The 22,534-nt window shown below is 42.8% G+C and overlaps 1 protein-coding gene across 1 annotated transcript in view; it reads left to right on the top strand.

Moving 5' to 3' along the window:
• The window catches only part of LOC137378579 (polycystin-1-like protein 2), a 175,634-nt gene that overhangs the window by 113,802 nt on the left and 39,298 nt on the right, over nucleotides 1-22,534 (top strand). The window contains exons 33-36 of the mRNA XM_068048884.1: nucleotides 8,419-8,515; nucleotides 10,147-10,287; nucleotides 12,676-12,861; nucleotides 14,289-14,616. Coding sequence (XP_067904985.1) covers nucleotides 8,419-8,515; nucleotides 10,147-10,287; nucleotides 12,676-12,861; nucleotides 14,289-14,616 — 752 coding nt within the window. The remainder of the gene's footprint in view (nucleotides 1-8,418; nucleotides 8,516-10,146; nucleotides 10,288-12,675; nucleotides 12,862-14,288; nucleotides 14,617-22,534) is intronic.

The following is a 22,534-nucleotide window of genomic DNA, read 5'->3' as shown; positions in this document are numbered from 1 at the left end:
TAAAAATTACCCCCATTATTTCCACTGGCTGCAAAAGAAAGAACGCATTTATATAATGTCCTTCACAAACTCAGGACATCTCAAAATGTTTAAAAGAACATACGAAATAGGGGCAGGAGTAGCTCTCTCAAGCTTGCTCTGCCATTCAGTGAGCTCATGGCTGACCTTCTACCACTTTCCCGTTCAGTCCCCCATGTCCTTTTGTGTCGAAAAACATTACAGCTAATGAAGTACATTTGAAGTGTAGTTACTGTTGTAATGTCGGTGAGTCACTAAATAGAGGGCATAAATTGAAGATCATCAGAAAAGAACAAGGGCAGAGATCTGGATGTTTATTTAATTGATAGGACACAGAATTGCCAGAAAGAGTGGTGAAAGTGGAATCCGCATTGGATTTATAAAGGGAATTAAGTAAATATTTGAAAAAAAAGTTTTTTTAAAAAGTATCGGAAGGGGAAAGAAAGTAAGTGGATTTTTCTTTCAGAGAGCTAGCAAAGGCTCTGTGGCCTCAATGGCCTTTTGTGTGGTAAAATTTCCATGATTTTATAAATGACTTTAGTGAGATAAAAGATTGCATACTGATTGGCCACAGTTACATTAACTTTTTAACATATTCCTGCCTGCATCATGGCCAGCAGCTTCTTTGAAAAAGAAATTTCACCTGGTCTTCAGAAGATGCCTCCATTGTGAGGTGATCCCCCTCTCTCTCTCTCTCTCTCTCTCTCTCTCGGCAAGCATCAGCAGCTCCCACCTCGGATGGTGTGTCTGCTGATGTGTCATTATTGGAGGGCCTCCGATTGGCTTTCCAGCCTCGGGAGCCCACCCACCATCCTTAATTTGATGGCGAGTGTGCTCCCTAGCCATTAATTGGCCAATTCTGCAAAAATTGTGTCGGGAGACTATTCCCGACACAGTGTGGGGCTGGGACCCATATTTGAACCAGATGTCGGAGCTGACCCCAAATGGAAAATCTTGCTGCTCCTGTCAACATCTTGTAGACATTGACCAAAATAGTTAATTTTGTTTGTGAATTGCACGAACAAAATCATCTTTCAGACATAAAGAACACTTTTTTTATCTTAAATAATGAATCAAACAACTCAAACATATTGAATAGAATTCCTAGAACAAAGAATGAACTTCTGGTACAGGGGGAAAAAAAACACAACATAACAATATAAGGTTTCTTCAAGTGTACAATGCTAGTAGGCCTATGAGATCATGGGTACACTGAAGAATTGTTAAGCATATAAAGAAGCATAGAATGAAAAAATGTCTGTCAAACTGGTTGCTTCCACAAACTGCATAACTCACTGTGTGTCAGGGACTCTACTAAAACATTTAATCTAGTTAGGGCCACATAAGGACTTAAGAAATACGAGCAGGTGTAGGCCAGATGGGTCCTCAAATCTGCTCTGCCATTCAAGATCATAGATGAACTTTTACATCGATTCACGATGGGCTGAAGGGCCTGTTTCTGTGCTGTATAATTCTATGACTATGAATCTATGACTCCACTTTTCTAACCTACCTTCATACCTTTAATTCTCTTAGTGCCCAAAAATCTCAGTCTTGAATGTGCTTATTGACTGAGCATCCACAGCCCTCTGGAGTAGAGAATTCCAATGATTTACGACTCTGAGTGACAAAACTTCTCCTCATCTCAGTCCCAAACTTCTTATCCTGAGACTACGACCCCGAGTTCTAGACTCTATCCTGTCAAGCTTTAAAAGCATTTTATATGTTTTAATGAGGTCACCTTTAATTCTTCTAAACCCCAGAGAATAAAGGCCCATTCCACTCCATCTGTCCTCATAGGACAGCCCTCACTTCATCCCATGGATCAATCTAGTGAACCTTTATTGCCTCCCCCTCCAAGGCAAGCATATTGTTCCTCAGGTAAAAGGACCAAAATTGTACACAGTACTCCAGGTGTGATCTCGCCAAAGCCCTGTACAATTGTAGCAAGGCTTCCTTTCTGTTATATTCCAACCCCCTTGCAATAAAGGCCAACATAGAATTTGCCTTGCTAATTGCTTGCTGTACCTGCATGTTTACTTCCTGTGATTCATGTGCAAGGACCTCCAAATCCCTCTGCATACTAACATTTACTAGTGTCTCACTTTTTAAAAACATTCTGCTTTTCCCGTTTGCTACTAAAGCAGCTAATTTTCACATTTCTTACATTGTACTCTATCTTCCATCTTCTTGCCCATTCATTTAACTATATCCTTTTGCAGCCTCTTTTCATCCTCCTAACAGCTTACTTTCCCACCTAGATTTGCTTTGTTAGCAAATTTGGATAGATTACTGGCATCCCTTCATCTAAATCATTGATATAGATGATAAATAGCTAAGGACCCCAAACACAATCCTTGCTGCACTCCACTAATTACACCCTGCCATCCTGAAAATGACCTGCTTATTCATACTCTCTGTTTTCTGTTTGTTAACTAATCCTCAATCCAAGCTAATATATTGTCCCCATTCCCATGAATTACAGCCTTGTATCAGCACATTTTACTAAGATCATTCGGATTTCTTTAAATACGTGTTTCAATTTGCCAGTCAACACTAAATCACATCAGCTTCAAAAGAATTGGCAATCGAGGCACATTTTTATTTATGTCAGAGCTTTGGCTCTTTAGCTCAATGACTGAGGTGTGGGCTCAAATTCAATGAGCTTGAGACTGTTTGGATCAAATTAACTCAACTTCCAAATTGAACTCACATAACCCCATATTAAATAATGAGGTAGTTGTATAAATGTATGAAGAAAGCCTAATTACTATTCAAATACTACCACTGTACCCCCTTCAAAAACCCAACAGGTTCACCAAGCTCAGAGAAACTAGTAATAAAGCATCAAACTTTTTATACTTTTTAAAATTCAAGGCTGACACTGGGAAAGTGCCATCTTTTGGCTGAGCCATTAAAACATTAATTTCTAAAGCAGAACATTTAAATTGGAAGAGGACTAACTTCAATAGGATGAGAGGGATCTAGCCAGGGTAAAATGGAACCAAAGACTGACAGGGAAAACGGTAACAGAACAATGGCTGATCTTTAAGCAGAGACGTTTCAGGTACAAGCCAGGTACATTCCAACAAGGGCAAAGGACAAGGGAACCAAAGCCAGGGTTCTGTGACTGATGAGGGAAATAGAGAACATGATGAAACAAAAAAAAGAGGGTGTATGGTGCATGTCAGGTGAATTTTCCAAGCGAGAACCGAGACAAATACAATAAGTTGAGAGGGTGGAAGTGCAGAGGAAAATAAGACTGGCAAAGAGAGAATATGAGAATAGAATGGCTGTTCACAGAAAAGGGAACCCCAAAATCTTCTATTGGCACATAAATAGTAAGTGGGTAGTAAGAGGTGGGGTGGGGCCTTTTAGGGGCAAAGAAGGTGACGTATGTTTAGAAGCGCAGGGCAAGGCTAGAATGCTTAATGTGAACTTTGTATCGGTGTTTACTAAGGAAGAGGACACTGGCAAAATATCAGTAGAAGCAGAAATTGTAGAGGTAGTGGATGGGATGAAAATTGATAGGCAGGATATACTGGAAAAGCTGGCTATGTTCAGAGTGGAGCGTGCTCCAGATGGTTTGCATCTCAAGTTGCTAAGGGAAGTGGGAGTGGAGATAGCGGAAGGGCTTGCCATAATCTTCCAATCTTCTCGAGATACGGTGCTGGTTCCAGAGGATTGGAAAGTGGCAAATGTGACACACTTATTCAGGAAAGGGTGTAAGGACATTCCTAGCAACGACAGGCTGGTCCATTTAAAATCAGTGGTGGGTAAGGTTTTAGAAACAATAATCAGGGAAAAAATTAACAGGCACTTGGAAAGGTTTGCGTTAATTAAGGAGAGCCAGCTCAAATTTGTAAAAGGCAGATCGTGCTTGACTAATCAAATTGAATTTTTTGATGAAGTAACAAAGAAGGTTGACGAACGCAATGCAGTGTATGTTGTCTATATGGATTTTAAGAAAGAATTACCAAAGTACCAAATAAAAGACTGGTTAACAAAATTGGGGCTCATGAATTAGGATGGTCAGTGTCAGCTTGGGTAAAAAATTGGCTTAAGGACAGAAAACAGCGACTCATCGTAAATGGTTGTATTTCAAACTGGAGGATGGTCGACAGTGGTGTTCCCTAAGGGTCAGTGCTGGGACCACTGCTTTATATATAATTATATACAAATGACTTGGATATTGTAACACAGAGTAAAATTTCAAAATTTGCTGATGAGATCAAAGTTGGAGGTATGACAAACAGTGAGGATGATAGCAATTGACTGCACAGGACATAGATAAGCAAGCAGAAAAAGCAGACTAATGGCAGATGGAATTTAATACAGAGAATTGTGAGGTGATGCATTTTGGCAGAAGGGAAAGGGATAGGCAATATAGACTTAATGACACACTTCTAAACAGTGTGCAGGGACAGAGGCACCTGTGGGTTCATGTGCATAGATCTTTGAGGGGGTGGGACATACTGAGAGCATAGTTAGCATAGTTAGCAAAGCATATGGGATCTTGGGCTTCATAAATAGAGGTATTGAGTATAAAAGCAGGGAAGTTATGCTTTATAAAGCTCTGGCTAGACCGCACTAGAGTACTGCATCCAGTTCTGGTCACCACATTTTAGGAAGGATGTAAGGATCCTTGAGAGAGTGCAGAGGAGATTTACCAGAATGGTTCCTGGAATGAGGGAATTTGGCTGCAAGGTTAGGTTGGAGAACTTGGGGTTGTTCTTGGAGCAAAGGAGATTGACAGGAGATTTGACAGAGGTGTGCAAGATGATGACAGGTTTAGGTAAGGTAGACAAAGACAAACTGTTCCCATTGGCTGATGGTACAAGGACTAGGGGGCACAGATATAAGATTTTGGGTAAAAGATATGGGGATGATGTGAGGAAAAACTTTTTTACACAGTGCGTGGTAATGACCTGGAACTGGTTGCCTACTCAGGTGGTAAAAGCAGAAATAATCGATGATTTCAAAAAGAAATTGGATAGGCACTTGAGTGAATTAAACTTGCAGGCTAGAGAAACATAGAAAATAGGAGCAGGAGTAGGCCATTCGGCCCTTTGAGCCTACACCACCATTCAATACAATCATGGCTGATTATCCAAACTCAGTACCTTGTTCCCGCTTTCTCCCCGTATCCCTTGACCCCTTTAGCCCTAAGAACTATATCTAACTCTTTATTGAATATATTTAATGATTTGGCCTCAACTGCTTTCCGTGGTAGAGAATTCCACAGGTTCACCGCTCTCTGGGTGAAGAAATCCCTCTTCATCTCAGCCCTAAATGGCTTACCCCTTATCCTTAGATTGTGACCCCCCCTGTCCTGGACTCCCCCACCATCCTTCCTGCATCTAGTCTCCAGTCCTGTTAGAATTTTGTAGGTTTCTATGCGATCCCCTCTCATTCTTCTAAACTCTAGTGAATACAAGCCTAATCGACCCAATCTCTCTTCATACATCAGTCCTGCCATCCCAAGGAATCAGTCTGGTGAACCTTCGCTGCACTCCCTCTAGAGCAAGCACATCCTTCCTCAGATAAGGAGACCAAAACTGCACACAATATTCCAGATGTGGTCTCACCAAGGCCTTGTATAATTGCAGCAAGACATCCTTGCTCCTGTACTCGAATCCTCTCACTATGAAGGCCAACATACCATTTACCTTCTTAACATCCTGCTGCACCTGCATGCTTACTTTCAGCGACGGGTGTACAAGGACACCCAGGTCTCGCTGCACCTCCCCCTTTCCCAATCTATCGCCGTTCAGATAATAATCTGCCTTTCTGTTTTTGCCACCAGAATGGATAACCTTACATTTATCCATGTTATACTGCATCTGCCATGTATTTGCCCACTCACTCAACCAGTCCAAATTACACTGGAGCTTCTCTGCATCCTCCTCACAGCTCACACTCCCACCCAGCTTTGTGTCATCTGCAAACTTGGATATATTACATTTAATTCCCTCATCTATATCATTAATATATATTGTGAATAGCTGGGGTCCTAGCACTGATCCCTGCGGTACCCCACTAGTCACTGCCTGCCACTTGGAAAAAGATCCGTTTATTCCTACTCTTTGTTTCCTGTCTGCCTACCAATTCTCTATCCATGTCAGTACCTTACCCCCAATCCCATGTGCTTTAATTTTGCATGCTAATCTCTTATGTTGGATCTTATCGAAAGCCTTCTGAAAGTCCAAATACACCACATCCACTGGTTCTCCCTTATCTATTCTACTAGTTAAATCCACAAAAAATTCCAGTAGATTTGTCAAGCATGATTTCCCTTTCGTAAATCCATGTTGGCTTTGTCCGATCCTGTCATTGTTTTCCAAGTGCTCGACTACACCTTTTATAATGGACTCTAGCATTTTCTCCATTACTGATGTCAGGCTAACTGGTCTATAATTCCTTGTTTTCCCTCTGCCTCCTTTTTTAAATAGTGGGGTTACATTAGCTACCCTCCAATCCATTGGAACCGTTCAAGAATCTATAGAATTTTGAAAAATGACCAGCAATGCATCTACTATTTCTAGGGCCACTTCCTTAAGTACTCTGGGATATAGATTATCAGGCCCTGGGGATTTATCGTCCTTCAATCCCATCAATTTCCCTAACACCATTTCCCTACAAATACTGATTTCATACAGTTTCTCCTTCTCACTAGACTCCATGTTCCCCAACATTTCTAGGAGGTAATTTGTGTCCTCCTTTGTGAAGACAGAACCAAAGTATGTAATTAATCGGTCTACCATTTCTTTGTTCCTCATTATAAATTTCCCCGTTTGTCTTCACTAATCTTTTTCTCTTCACATATCTATAGAAGCTTTTACAGTCAGTTTTTATGTTCTCTGCAAGCTTACTCTCATACTCTATTTTCCCCTTCTTAATCAACCCCTTTGTCCTCCTTTGCTTAATTCTAAACTGCTCCCAATCCTCAGGTTTGCTGCTTGTTCTGGCCATTTTATATTTCTGCTCCTTGGATCTAACACTATCCCGAATTTCTTTTGTAAGTCACGGTTGAGCCACCCTTCCTGTTTTATTTTTGTGCCAGACAGGAATGAACAAATTGTTGTAATTCATCCATGCACTCTTTAAATGCTAGCCATTGTCTATCCACTGTCAACCCTTTAAGTAAAATTCCCCAATCTATCATAGCCAACTCGCACCTCATACCTTCATAGTTTGCTTTATTTAGACTCAGGACCCTAGTCTCTCAATCAACTCTCTCACTCTCCATCTTAATGAAGAATTCTATCATGTTATGGTCACTCTTCCCCAAAGGATCCCGCACAACAAGATTGTTAACTAATCCTTTCTCATTACACAATACCCAATCTAGGATGGCCTGTTCTCTAGTTGGTTCCTCAACGTATTAGTCCAAAAAACCATCACGTATGCATTCCAGGAATTCCTCCTCTACAGTATTATTGCTAATTTGGTTTGCCCAATCTATATGTTGATTAAACTCACCCATAATTACAGTTGCACCCTTATTGCATGCTTATCTAATTTCCTGTTTAATGCCATCCTCTACATCACCACTGCTGTTTGGGGTCTATATACAACCCCCACCAATGTTTTCTGCCTCTTGGTGTTTCTAAGCTCCACCCATACAGATTCCACATCAGGATTCTCTGAGCTAATATCCTTCCTCACTATTGTATTGATTTCCGCTTTTACTAATAACGCTACTCCACCTCCTTTCCTTTTTTGCCTGTCCTTCCTAAATATTGAATACCCCTGGATGTTCAGTTCCGTTCCCATCCTTGGTCATTTTGCAACCATGTCTCCGGGGATGGAGCAGAGGAATGAGACTGACTAGATCACTCTACAGAGAGCTGGTAAAGACTTGAAGAACCAAATGGCCTCCTTCTGTGTCGTAGTGACTCTATGACTCTCTATTACTAAACCGAAGTCCTGTGTGCCCTCTCAGGTCATTGGAAAAGATCCCATGGCGCTATTTCAAGGAAGAAGAGGGAAGTTATCCCCAGTATCCTGGCCAATATTCATCCCTCAATTAACATCACAAAAAAATAGATTATCTGGTTATTATCACATTGCCATTTGTGGGATCTTGCTGTGTGCAAATTGGTTGCCACATGTCCTACATTACAACAGTGACTACACTGCATGAAAGTACACTTTAAGACATCTGGTGGTCATGAAAAGCATTTTATAAATGCAAGTCTTTCTTTTCCTAACTTAATTTTTGAATATTTAGGAAAGATTTACTAGCTCTAGAAATGTAGAGCACAGCTGAACTTAACTGAAATTGTGAACGCATTGCAATACATAATCAAAGCAAAAGGTTCAGTTCGTAGTTAAAAATAATCAGTAGACAGGAATAAATGTTTTTCTTTCTATAAAACTTTTTATTTGCCTTTTCAGGTGTTGGGTTTTGCTGCTTTCTTTGCTTTGGTTTTAAAGAAAGTAGAACAGGAAGATGATGGGGAAGGTCCAATTGACAGCTCATTATCTACTTCAGGTGACTTCTCTAATCTAAATGTGTGGTTCAGTCGTCTTCTCTTTCCCTTTGAACTTTTGTGTACTATATTGATACTTCTTTGGCCTCCTTATCTCGAGAGACAATGGGTAAGCGCCTGGATGTGGTCAGTGGTGTGTGGAGCAGCGCCTGGAGTGGCTATAAAGGCCAATTCTAGAGTGACAAGCTCTTCCACAGGTGCTGCAGAAAAATTTGTTTGTCGGGGCTGTTACACAGTTGGCTTTCCCCTTGCGCCTCTGTCTTTTTTCCTGCCAACTGCTAAGTGCTTCGACTCGCCACACTTTAGCCCCGCCTTTATGGCTGCCCGCCAGCTCTGGCGAACGCTGGCAACTGACTCCCACGACTTGTGATCAATGTCACAGGACTTCATGTCGCGTTTGCAGACATCTTTAAAGTGGAGACATGGACGGCCGGTGGGTCTGATACCAGTGGAGAGCTCGCTGTACAATGTGTCTTTGGGGATCCTGCCATCTTCCATGCGGCTCACATGGCCAAGCCATCTCAAGCGCCGCTGACTCAGTAGTGTGTATAAGCTGGGGATGTTGGCCACCTCGAGGACTTCTGTGTTGGAGATACGGTCCTGCCACTTGATGCCAAGTATTCTCAGGAGGAAGCGAAGATGGAATGAGTTGAGACGTCGCTCTTGGCTGACATATGTTGTCCAGGCCTCGCTGCCATAGAGCAAGGTACTGAGGACACAGGCTTGATACACTCGGACTTTTGATACTACAGAACTGATTTTACCAGGCTCCCCTTCCAGCATGCAAATCAAATCATAAAAAATGGGCCTACATGCCATTTTTTTTTGTTCACTCAAGGGATGTGAGCAGTGCTGGTATGGCCAGCATTTGTTGCCGGGCCTGCATTGCCCTTGAGAAGGTCGTAGTGAGCTACCTTCTTGAACTGCTACAGTCCATGTGGTATTGGTACACCCACAGTACTGGTGCTTGAGGGAAAGATGCACCTTGCTTTATGGTTGTGGGAGAGGCTGTGCTGCATGTCAGGTGAAACATCATTAAAAATAGGCAAATACCTAATTTTTTCCTCTCTCTTTTATATGGCTGCGCTCAGCAATATAAAATGGTCCATGATCAATTTTATGATCTGGCTTGTTCAAATGAGTCTCACAAAATCAAGGCTTAAATGTCTCAGCCACAAGACGAGGCATATATATTTTAGATTTATTCTGTAATTCCAGTGCTTCATGGAAATATATCATTCATAGAGACACAATCACATCTAAAACTAAAAGGTCAATGTGACCTTCTATACCTTTTAGTAAAATCAGCAAAAGAAAGAAAATAGCTACTCTTCTTATGTCTTTTAGATATATTTCACCTTTCCTCAACTTGGCTATTTGATGGACCGTTTCTCAGTAGCAGAGAATTTTGTTTTAAAGGGGAAGGGGAACAAAGTGCCCTTCCTCATGCCAAATGCAGTTTCATAGATCTGGTATGTTGGAGTCTGTGGCTTACATCATTGCAGCTGAGGGAGGGCAGGGTGCAGGTGGAAAGATATTAGAAGAAGGTAATAGGCATCGCAAAGATGGCAAAAATGTCTTCAAATCTACATTCCCAATCAGATACATTTTTATAACTTATGGTTTTCTGCAGGAGACCCCAACACTCTGCTAGCAACACGTAGGGACAGCAGCAGCAATATCTACCAGCCGCCACCTCGAATCGAAGTCGAGCGTATGAAGAAAAATTTCATAAAAGAGCAGAAAGTATTTGGCTTGATCAGGGAAATACTTGGTAAGCGAATAACCTCTCAAGTGCTATTTGTTCTATCATCTCAATTTTCTCTGAAGTGTTAAGGATAAGATGACTGTAACAAGAAAAGGAACAAATTGACTGGTCTGCAGTAATTGTACCTTCTGTTAACAGAGCCAGCAGGGCACTAGAATCCAAGATGTGTAGAAATCTGATTTGCCTGGCTCCTGTCCTCATTGAATCACAACGCTATGGAGTGTAGCATCCCTAGAAAGGAGAATTATGAAAAAAATCAGTTCAGATGCATAATAAACAAGGTTGATAAAAAACTACTTTTCTGATATTCTGAAGTCAGCAGTCAAAAGATATACACCATTAAGCTAAAAAGTTACTTATTTTTAAATGTTTTTAATGTTAACTGCGGCTCTGTCAGGATGTTCCCAAGTGAAGATCCTATAATTAATGGAGATGACATGGTTTTATCATGGATTGAATCAGTGATGCAGAAACTTTTAAATTAGCTTTTAACATCTTATGATTCAGTCATCACATTGTTTTAGTTTCATATCATATTTGAAATAATAGAAATGTTAGGAACAGGAAATTACTATTTGGCTCAGCCTAAGTCTTGCATTTGGATCGACCAAACAGACCTACCTATCTTAGCATAACACTCCTGTTTCTCCTGGCTCCACATTAAAATCAGTTAGGCTGCAGAAAACTGCTGAAATCCTGGGCAGAGCAGGAATGGTGCTTGCTCCACTCACCACTGACCAATTTCTCCAAGGAGTCTTTAAACAGGCGTTATGTTCCTCATTAATGTATTCAAGTGGGCTCACGTCCATTTTAGGTGGCTACCAGAGTCACCTCAAAAAAGGCCCTGACAAATTTAGCAGCCCTTCAAATATACAGATTCGCTGTGGGCCATCACACTGCTACATTCAACATTGTTGTGTTTATTTTATATTGGTAAAAAGGGCAATACAATGTGAAATTACTCCTCCAACATTACCAGTGTACTCAGTCAAAGTGTTAATGATTATATATTACTGTTATATTGTCCTATTCGTTTTCTGGATTTTACTTTTTGATAAAGGTCCCCCACAAATACAAAATTAATCAACATTTACCTATTATATTCTTTACTTCCGAAATAGGATCATTTTCTGTTTAATATTCCCAATTGTTTCTCTTTTTTTTAACTATGTATTGTTACAAGTGGTTTGTTTTTGCATTGAAAACTTAGAATTCTGTGTGTTTTTAAAAACTGAGGAAAAGATTTTTCTGTAGATTTGGATTGCTGAAACTTTGGGGTTTGGACTGAATGAAATACGCAGACTGCAAGGCACCTGTTTCCAAACAGCAGGGGAATGACAGGTCAAGATTTATGGTTCTCATGTGACTTACTTGTTGAAGTTAGTTTCACTTTTGGATTGAAAAGGACCAGTGAGTTGGACAAGGAGTAGGCATTTGAAATTTGGCTGTGGCCTGCCTGGAAACTAGAGAAAAAGGTCTCTCTCTGTAAAGGAAACCTGCATTTTTGAAAAGAAATCCTGCATTTGAAAGGTGGCATATTCCTATTGCCTCCTGTCTATGAAGAATTCCTGCATCCTGGAACCTACAGAAAGCATCTACTGCTGTGTTGCTGCTATGAGTACTGAGCAGACCAGTTGCTGCACCTCTGCTGAAAGACCTGTGTGACGCCTGCAACAGACAAATCGCCTTGAATGCCTACCCATCACAGACTGTTCATCAGCCTCCCCTGGAGAGACTTTGAGTGGCATCTGACTATTCGACTCTGGGACACCTCACCATACCAAAAACGCCTTACCAGAACATGCTAATCTCAATCATTTTATTTTTTCCTTTTTATTCCCAAGAAACAGCTGTAAACCAAAATCCTTTTCCCCGGTTAACCGTTTTTTTTTTATGTGTGCTTGAGGGCTAAGGAACTCAGGAGCTTTCCATAAATACAGATTTATCTCGTTAGTAGTTAAGACTTATTATTTCTTTTCTAATAAATAGTTAATGTTGTTGTTGTTTAAAGAAACCTGGTTTGGTGTGCTTTATTCTAGGGGACAAATCGAGTGGCCAATTTGTCTATTCTTCGCTAGGTGGGAATCTTTCTTGATATACTGTGACCAGTGGAGTAACGGGACTGAATTAACAGTGCATTACTCCTGCCTTGGTCGTAACAGTATAATCAAGACAGTGTGATATATGACGCAAATGTACTTGATAGAATCCAATACAGACAATAATCAAATAAGGAGTATTATGTAAATAGCCACATTTTTACATTGTATTTCTATAATTCTTGATTTGATTAATTGATGTTTTAACAAATTTAAATTATCTGTGATGTTTGCCGACAACAATAGCTCAATGCCACATTTTTACTGTTTTGATATTAGATTTTGTTTGTTGCAGCCTATTTGGGATTTCTGTGGATGTTGCTGCTGGTTGCTTATGGTCAACGTGATCCAAATTCCTATTATCTAAATAAAGCCATTGAAAACAGCTTCACCAATGGTTTTGATGACATCTTGGGTTACAATGATTTCTTCAAATGGGCAAACAGTACGCTTATCTCAAATTTATTTGGCTTCTACCCAGGTGAGGCAAACAGTACATGTTCCAAAATATAGAAACATTAATATCTTCTTTTCTGCCCATAGTGAACAGAAAGACTAAATTTATTAAAACTCTCACTGCCTGAATTAAACCACACAGCATCAGATAACTGAATGCCATCAATAACGTTTATGGAGAAATCAGCAGCTGAAAATGAACATGTGGCATTTTTCTTTAAATAGCACTTTTTCTTTTCTGGTGATAAAGGTTGGAATTAGAACATTTTTCCTTTTTTTTAACCATGTGTCAGCATCAAGCAATCCTGAGTGAGGTATATTCAAATTGTAACACAACTTTCAGGGAAGTCTGTGAGGTTAATGCTAAGCCAATGGGTAGAACAAGTCATGACCATAACTATTTTACCCATGAAGGAAGATAAAATTAGATTTGCCCATTTTCCTTAGTAAAAAAGTACCTTCTTTCAGCTGCACAGTTTAGCAAAAGTAATAGTAATGGATGTGAAGAAGTTTGTGATCTGTAGGCCTTGAACTTTACTAGGACGAGATTTTCACGTGGATGGTGGGGGAATGGAGTTACGATCTCCATACCACAGCCTGCATGTTTTTTTTCAACAGGATTCCCACCCAGAAAGCAGCCTGACTGACAGGTTGGGCTCCATGCTGGGGTGGGGGGTTGGGGGGAATGCTACAGAAGGGACTGCAGCCCCAGAGCAGGCAGGTTTCCTGTTTCTGGATAGAGATTGTGGGGTAGTGATCGCGAGGTAGAGTGGGTGGGGACAGCATGGCTTGGAGGGGCAGGGTGTGATCCCAGTGGTATGGAAACAGATCAGGGGTAGCTGGAAGGGCAATGACAGAGTTGGGGGTGGGTGGGGGGGGAATCCGATTGTAGACAGGTGTGATCAATCATTTGAGAGGGGGTTCAATCACAGGAGGGTGGGTTCCAATTGCAGGGAAGGAAGCAGATTAGCTTGGAGAGCCAGGAGGAAGCATTTCTGTTCCTTCTGAACCACAAGTAGTGCTGAAAAAGTATTTACCCCTTCCACACACAGTTGTCACCTCCATTTAGCTGCCAGGTTTCCCGAGGCCCACAAAACTCGGCCGGCAAGGTTTAACTGTGGACGAGAGATAAACTATGAGGCATGGAGCATGGCTCCTGGGAGTGGGTTGGTTGCCTGCCCCCTCATTCCACCCCTGTCCCACCTCGTTTAAAACCGGGTTGGGTTTGGATTTGAGATTTTTAAAATTTTAACATCCCACCTGACCCAAAACCACCCATTTTTGGGTTAAAATTCTCCTCGTTATGTCCCTCTCTCTCACACCCCATTCCACCTAATCTGAAGCACGCTGTGAGGAGACGAACAGGCAATTCATGCAAGGTATATTTATTATTGTTGGAAAGAAGCGATAAGATTAAATCGTAAGCAGATAAATATTTGTCTTAAATTTCAGGCTTTGTCACTGATGGCAACTCTAAGCTGGTTGGGTCTGCCCGTATTCGACAACTGAGAGTAAAGAACAATATTTGTCACATACCAACAAAGCTGAGGAGTTCCATAAAAGAATGCCATGTTCAGTATTCCTTGGATAATGAAGACCTCTCTGACTACAGTCCTCAGTGGAATTTGACTGAGTCTCAGAATTCCTCAGACCTGGATTACGTCTGGCAATACCAGAGCCAAATTAAATTGCGTAGTTATCCCATCTGGGGCAAACTTGCCATGTACAGAGGAGGTGGCTATATTGCAGAGTTGGGTACAGATGCGCAGGATGCTTACAGGTGACTGGCTTTAATTGACTGCTTTGAACTCTTCAGGTGCCATTTCCTTTACTGTGTACAACATGTTTACAGATCATACCAAATAACTGCAAGAATTTTAACGTTTAACGGTGTTCAGTAATTTGCTCTGACTGTCTCCTGAAATAGGAGGGAATTTTAAAAGGACAGCATTGAGGTACTTTCAAGTATAAAAGCATTATGAGAAAATTTGGGTGAAACCGTGAAATGATAAGGTACCTTATCAATGGAATAGAAATCTGTTTTTTCATTATCATTTCTTCATTCAATTTTGTGAATGATTAGACCTGCTGAACTTAGTTTTATTCACGCTGCAACACTCACAGCTGTCACCAGTAAAAGTTTTATCTTCCTCTGAACATCCAATTAATCAACTTTGCACAATGGCAACCAATTTGCGAACATCAATATCTCACAAATAGCATCAGATGAATGGCCAGTTAATTTGTTATTACTGATATTGCTTGCAGGAGAAACATGGTCAGGGCACTGGAAGAGCTCCCTACCTTTCTTCAAATAGTGCCTTGGGATTTTTTTTCCCACTTGAACAGACATGGTTTACCATCTCATTTTTTTTTTTCAAAAATATGCTTTATTCATAAAAATTTGCAAAAATTACATTACAAAATAGTTCAAAACTTAAAATTTCACATTTCGGGAAGTACAATAGAGATCAGATTTCTTCGATACAGAAAACATGAAGTGCCTCACAATTCTTGCCTTTCCATTTTAAATGCAATGGACATTAGCATTACATAGTAAAGAAACATTTTCGTGCATAAAGCCCGAAGGGTTCCAGTCCCTCGGTTCACTATGGCGGGAAGACCTTACCTAGTGGTCTTTCCCCATTGAGCCTTTGCAGGGGCTGCCCCAAGCTTTAGTACGTCCCTCAGCATGTAGTCCTGGACTTTGAAATGTGCCAGTCTGCAACACTCAGTCATGGACAACTCTTTGCACTGGAAGACCAGCAGGTTTCGGGCAGACCAAAGTGCGTCCTTCACCGAGTTGATGGTCCTCCAGCAATAGTTGATGTTTATCTCTGTGTGCATTCCTGGGAACAGCCTATCGAGCACAGATTCCTGTGTTACTGAGCTGCTCAGGATGAACCTCGACAAAAACCACTGCATCTCTTTCCACACCTGCTTTGCAAAGGCACATTCCAGAAGGAAGTGGGCAACAGTCTCTTCTCCACACAGCCACCTCGAGGGCAGTGTGCTGAGGCGGTGACATTCCAGGCATGCAGGAAGGATCTCACCACCAGCCAAGTTATGTCTTAGTGCTTGTTTGAAAGATCTGGTGATGAGGCATTCTGCCAAATGACTTTGGCAGTCTGCTCAGGGAACCATCTGACAGGATCCACCATTTCCTTTTCCCATAGGAAATTCTGTGCAGACCACTGCTTGTTGGATTGGTGGTCAAAGGTGTTTTTCTGCACAAACCTTTCCACGAAGGATAGGTGGTACAGCACAGTCCAACTGGATAGAGCATTCTGCGGCAATGTGGCCAGACCCATCTTCACAACACTGGAGACAGATAGAACCTCAGCATGTAGTGACACTTGGTGTTTGCGTACTGGGGTTCTATGCACAGCTTGATGCAGCCGCGCGCACAAAAGTGGCCATCAGGATGAGGGCGACGTTGGGTACATTTTTTCACCTCTATCCAGAGGTTTGAACATCGTGTCCCTCCGGACACGATCCATTTTGGATCTCCAGATAAAGTGGAAGATGGCTCGGGTGACCGCCATGGAGCAGGAGTGGGGTATGGGCCAGACCTGCGCCACGTACAGAAACAACGTGAGCACCTCACATCTGATGACCAGGTTCTTCCCCACAATGGAGAGAGAACCCTGCTCCCACATGCTCAGTTTATGTTTTACCCTGGCTGTACGCACCTTCCAGTTTTTGGCGCACGCCGCGGCCCCTCTGAACCATATCCCCAGCACATTCAGGTAGTCTGACCTGATGGTGAAGGCAACAAAGGATCGGTCAGCCCACTTACCAAAGAACATGGCCTTAAAGGCCTGCTACCCGACCCAAACCTGACAGGACCCAGGGTTTGGTTCGGGTCGGGTTGCACTTCCGGGTCTGGTATTCGGGCTCAGGTCGGGCCGGGTCAGACACGCTCTATCACAGGTAAGTGGCTCCAATGTTAATTTAATTTTTGGACTAGAAACTTGATTTTGTTACAGTTATTTTAAGCTTGTGCAGATCAGCAACAAAGTGAAAAACAGAAGCTAAGTTAACTGATGGTCGGGTTGGGCGCGGGTAAAAATGGAAGGACAAGTGTCGGGTCGGGCTCGGGTCGGATGTGGTTTTGTCGGGCTCAGGTCGGGTTTTTTTTGGAGAACCGAGCAGGCCTTTACATGGCTACGCTCTTGCCTTGATTTACTTTGGCCCCCGAGGCCAGATCGAACTGGTCGCAGATGCTCGTCAGCCTGGGAATGGACAGTGGATCCAAGCAGAAAATGGCGATGTCGTCCATGTAAGGGAGGCTTTGACCCAAGTGCCTCCGTTGCCTCGGAATGTTAGCCCTCTTATGCCTGCATCCTTCCTGATAGACAAAGCAAAGGGTTCGATCCAGCAAACAAACAACACAAGGGAGAAAGGACAGCCCTGCCTGACTCTAAATTTGATCGGGAAACTTTCTGATTCCCACCCATTGATTGAGACTGCGCTACTGATGTTTGTGTACAGCAGTTGGATCCAATTGCAGATTCTGTCCCCAAACCCCATTTTGGAAAGCACGTCTATCATATAGGTGTGCAATATCCTGTCAAAAGCCTTCTCCTGGTCCAAGCTGATGAGGCAGGTGTCCACCCCCCGTGTCCTGCACATAGGCGATCGTATCCCTGAGTAGCGCGAGGCTATCAGAGATCTTCCTGCCAGGTACAGTGCAGGTCTGGTCAGGGTGAATCACTCCAGAGCAGACTTGATCCGACCAGTGATGACTTGGACAGAATTTTGTAGCCTACATTAAGCAGTGAAATGGGCTGCCGATTTATGATTTCCGCCCTCTTCCCCTTCCACTTGTCGATGAGGATGATGATGCCTTTCCTCATGGATTCAGACATGCTGCTGGCCAGAAGCATACACTTCTAGCACATCTGCGCTGATCCATTCCCGCAGCGTCGAAGACAACTCAACCGGTAAGCCGTCGCTTCCGGGAGCTTTACTCGTCTCAAAGGACCTGACGGCCTTTGTCAGCTCGTCCAGAGTTAGCAGTTTGTCCAGACTCTCCCGCGTACTGTCATCTAAGACCTCCGTGATAGACGACAGGAAGGACTGGGAGGCCGTGCTGTCCATGGGCTTCACGTCATACAGCCCAGCATAAATAGATTTGCTAATCCTTAGTATATCAGACTGCGATGGCGTTACCGAGCTGTCCTCTTCCTTCAGGTTGCTGATCGCAGAGCTTTCTCTGTGTACCTTTTGGAAGAAGAAACACGAGCACATCGCATCTTGTTCAACGGAGCGGACTCTGGACTGGAAGATGATCTTGGAGGCCTCCGTGGCAAAGAGCGAGACCTGCTGGCTCTTCACCTCTTGCAGATCCTCCTTGACCTCGACCCCCATCGACTGCAGCCGGAGCAGATTTTGCATTCTTTTCTGAAGTCGGGACATTTCTCTCTGTCTCTCTCTCTCGCCTTCTGAACACTTTTGAGGATAAAGAACCTCTTGATGTTCCCCGTAATCACTTCCCACCAGTGCACCGGAGACTCAAAGAGGGGTTTCACGGTTCTCCAACCTTTGTAATCCCTTTTGAGTTCCTCAATGCTCTCTGGGGTCAGCAGTTTTATATTCAGCTTCAATGTCCCCCTGCCAACTCACTGGTCATCCTGTAAGTGACAGTCAGCTAGTAGGAGGCAGTGGTCAGAGAAGAACACTGGCTTGACATCAGTGGGTCTGATCTTGAAAGCACGGGACACAAACAGGAAATCAATCCTGGAACAGGCAGACCCGTCCAGTCTTGACCAGGTGTATCTATGCTGCGCTCCATCTGCAGGGTTGCTGAAGACGTCGTGCAGCTTGGCATCTTTTACTGTTTCCATTAGGAATCTGGGCGTAGCGTCCAGTTTGCTGTCGTCACTGCTGGATCGTCCAGCTGTATCAATGATGCAGTTGAAATCACCACATTGAATGACCAGCCTGAACATCACCAGCAGCAGTGGGAGCTGCTGGAGGACAGTCAGCCGCTCGCTGTATTGGATCGGGGCATACACGTTGATTAACTGGAGCGGAGCATTGTTGTAGATCACTGAAGGCAGCAGCACAGGTAGATAAGGTGGTTAGGAAGGCATATGGGATACTTGCCTTTATTAACTGAAACATAGAATATAAGAGCAGGGATCCAAAATTGGCTTAGTGGCAGGAGGCAGAGGGTGATGGTCGAGGGTTGTTTTTGCGAGTGGAAGCCTGTGACCAGTAGTGTACCACAGGGATTGGTGCTGGGACCCTTGTTGTTTGGAGTGTACATTAATGATTTAGGCGTGAATATCGGAGGTATGATCAGTAAGTTCGCAGAAGACACGAAAATTGGTGGTGTCGTAAATAGTGAGGAGGAAAGCCTTAGATTACAGGATGATATAGATGGGCTGGTAAGATGGGCGGAGCAGTGGCAAATGGAATTAATCCTGAGAAGTGTGAGGTGAAGCATTTTGGGAGGACTAACAAGGCAAGGGAATATACAATGGATGGTAGGACTCTCGGAAGTACAGAGGGTCAGAGGGACCTTGGTGTACTTGTTCATAAATCACTGAAGGCAGCAGCACAGGTAGATAAGGTGATTAGGAAGGAAAATGGAATACTTGCCTTTATTAGCCGAGGCATAGAATATAAGAACAGGGAGGTTATGATGGAGCTGTATAAAATGCTGCTTAGGCCACAGCTGGAGTACTGTGTACAGTTCTGGGCACCACACAATAGGAAGGATGTGATTGCACTGGAGAGGGTGCAGAGGAGATTCACCAGGATGTTGCCTGGGCTGGAGCATTTCAGCTATGAAGAGAGACTGAAAAGGCTAGGATTGTTTTCCTTGGAGCAGTGAAGGCTGTGGGGGAGATTATTGAGGTATACAAAATTATGAGGGACGTTGATAGGTTAGATCAGAGGAAACTTTTTCCCTTAGCGGAGGGGTCATGAACCAGGGGGCATACATTTAGGGTAAGGGGTAGGAGGTTTAGAGGGGATTTGAGGAAAAGTTTTTCACCCAGCGGGTGGTTGGAATCTGAAATGCATTGCCTGAAGAGGTGGTGGTGGGAGGAATCCTAACAATATTTAAGAAGTATTTAGATGAGCACTTGAAATGCTATAGCATACAAGGCATGCTGGATGGCCGGCACAGACACGATGAGCTGAAGGGCCTGTTTCTGTGCTGTAAAACTCTATGACTGTATGGACATTACATCTGCTACGAGGAGGCGACCGCCCACCACCTCCTTAACTTCGGAAATGGTGAAGTTGCCTCCTTGCAGAAGAATACCCAGACCAGAGGAACAGGAATCAATTCCCCCTGACCAGATTGATGGGCTGTGAGACCACCATCGCGACCATTGCCTGTAACTGCTAAAGTGCGGTATCCCACACTCCTGCAGAAACAGTAGGTCAACTTTGACCTTGGCAAGGTAATCCTAGTTCGAAACACATCGCGTAGTGGATTTAACGCTACGGACGTTAATGGAAGCAATCTTTATACCCATTTTAAAGTTGGGTGATGCTTACCACACCAGGTGTCCGAACTAGTCCCAGTCCTTGGATATTTTCCTGCATACCCTTAGTGTGCACAAGCTGTTGCACAGTAGTTGGGAACAGATAACCTTTCTGGTCACTCATGGGGGCTTTGATCTACTGGGATGATATCGGGAGGATCTTGTCGGCAGCAAGGTTTGGACTGTCCTCTGCTGGTGGTGTCTTTCCCCTCTGTTCCTCCTCGAGGATGTTGCTGCTCCCAGCTTCCTGGAACTGGAGTGCGTTGAACGTGTCGCTGCTCTCGGTCTCCCAGTTTACCATCTCATCCAAATAATTACACCTCCATTAATAATAAGTGTGAGCCTAGATTACATGCTGAAGTCCTAGAATGACACTTGAACATGCATGCTTCTAAGAGAGGCTGAGTGTGCTATCAACTGGGTATTTCTACAGGGAGTATGAGAAGTAGCCTGGGCATGTAACTTATGTCCACCTATGATTGTGGACAGTGAGCGTTTGCAGACTGCTGTATTGTGAGCACCAAAACTGAACTTGATTCTGCTTTCACATGTACAATTCCATTATATGCAAGGACAGTAGAAGTCAACAGATGGAACATTGGTTCATTTCCCTGCCCCAACCAAAATGCATCAGCGTCAGTTGTTCTACCATGTCGCTGTGCAACTGAGTTCAGCTAACTCAACATAAGCTAGGCATTACACCTGAATTTCTATGGCTTACATAGCTCTGCTGTTCCTTAGGTAACCATACTGAGCCATCAATGTAGTAAGTCAGCCTCAACTATTCACTAGATTTATTAATGTCTTAGATAACGCAATAGAGAGCTATATATCCAAGTTTCCCAATGACATAAAGATTGATGGTATATTAAATCATGTAGATGGGAGCATTAGGGAGGTGATGGTATAGTGGTAATGTCACTGGACTAGTAATCCAGATGCCTAGGCTGATGCTCTGGGGACACGGCAGATGGTGAAATTTGAATTCAATTAATAAAAGCCTGGAATTAAAAGCTAGTCTAATGGTGACCATGAAACCATTGTAAAAACTCATCTGGTTCACTAATGTCCCTGATATCAGCCTACCTGAGATTTCTGGAGTTTCATGGTAATTTTGGTAACTTTTTTGTGGTTTTTTTAAATTGTTTTGAGACCTGCACTATGCTTAACCAAAGTACTGTCAGCTTCAGTGCATTGAAATTTTTCAGAAACCACCACCCCCACCCCCCAACTCCCCCACAACTCCCCCACATGCTTTCAGATGGATTAAGAGCTGGAATGGCCTTCCAATGGACTATTCTGCGGAATAATGGAAGGAGAAGAGAAGTATAAAGTTAAGAGGCTCTGAGTGTGAGGTGCCATGGCAGAAGGCAACAGCAAAATCACTATTAGTTCATTGGTGGTGTTGTAATCGTGCTTCCTGTTCACTGATTTTTATATTCTGGGGTAGGCTAATGAGTCCCACAGGAAATTGGCACGTAAGTTCTGGTGGGCAAGATTGGCATAGAAACTGGTGTAAGTTTTGGTGTAATTTTGGCATGGATGGAGTTGAGGTTATTTAAGGTCTATTTCTCCTCAAGGCAGCACAGCTAAAATTGCAGTCGCACCATTGCAGAGAGTTGCAGGTGGTGCTCAGTGGTGAAGCTTGTTGGAGCTCCAGTGTACAGTGCTAATGTTCAATTCTGATACTCAGATCGCAATTAAAGATATGAATATAGATATTACTGTTCTCATATTTAATGTGTTATTACAGCTATCATAAAAAATGGTTACTTTTCTTAATCAAAATAGTCACTGAAAATATAGATTATAATGGATTGCAGAGATACTGAGTGAGGGGATAATGCTGCTCGGAGGACTTGGGGCTGGTAGAAGCTAACTTAACAGAGAGAGAAGTTTGATACTTAGCGTGTGATACTCACACTCTAAGCATTCATACAATAATGCAGCTTATTTGGTTTTTATTCATTTTGTACATTGTTTTCTTCCTTATATTTAAGCCCCCTCTAAAGCACCATGCACAATTTTCTCATTGAAAGGTTAGGTGCGGTGACCTGTAACAAAACATCTGCCAAAAGTGCCTAAGACTCAGTTGCTGGGAAGTGTGGTAAATGCGTGAAATTTGTGAAGAAATATATAATTTGACTTGCCCTCCAGTTTTCACTCCAGCTTCTCCTTTCCCTACAACCCAGG

Source organism: Heterodontus francisci, chromosome 17 (genome assembly GCF_036365525.1).
Source record: "Heterodontus francisci isolate sHetFra1 chromosome 17, sHetFra1.hap1, whole genome shotgun sequence".
Lineage (NCBI taxonomy): Eukaryota > Metazoa > Chordata > Chondrichthyes > Heterodontiformes > Heterodontidae > Heterodontus > Heterodontus francisci.
This window is presented reverse-complemented; position numbering and strand designations above follow the sequence as displayed.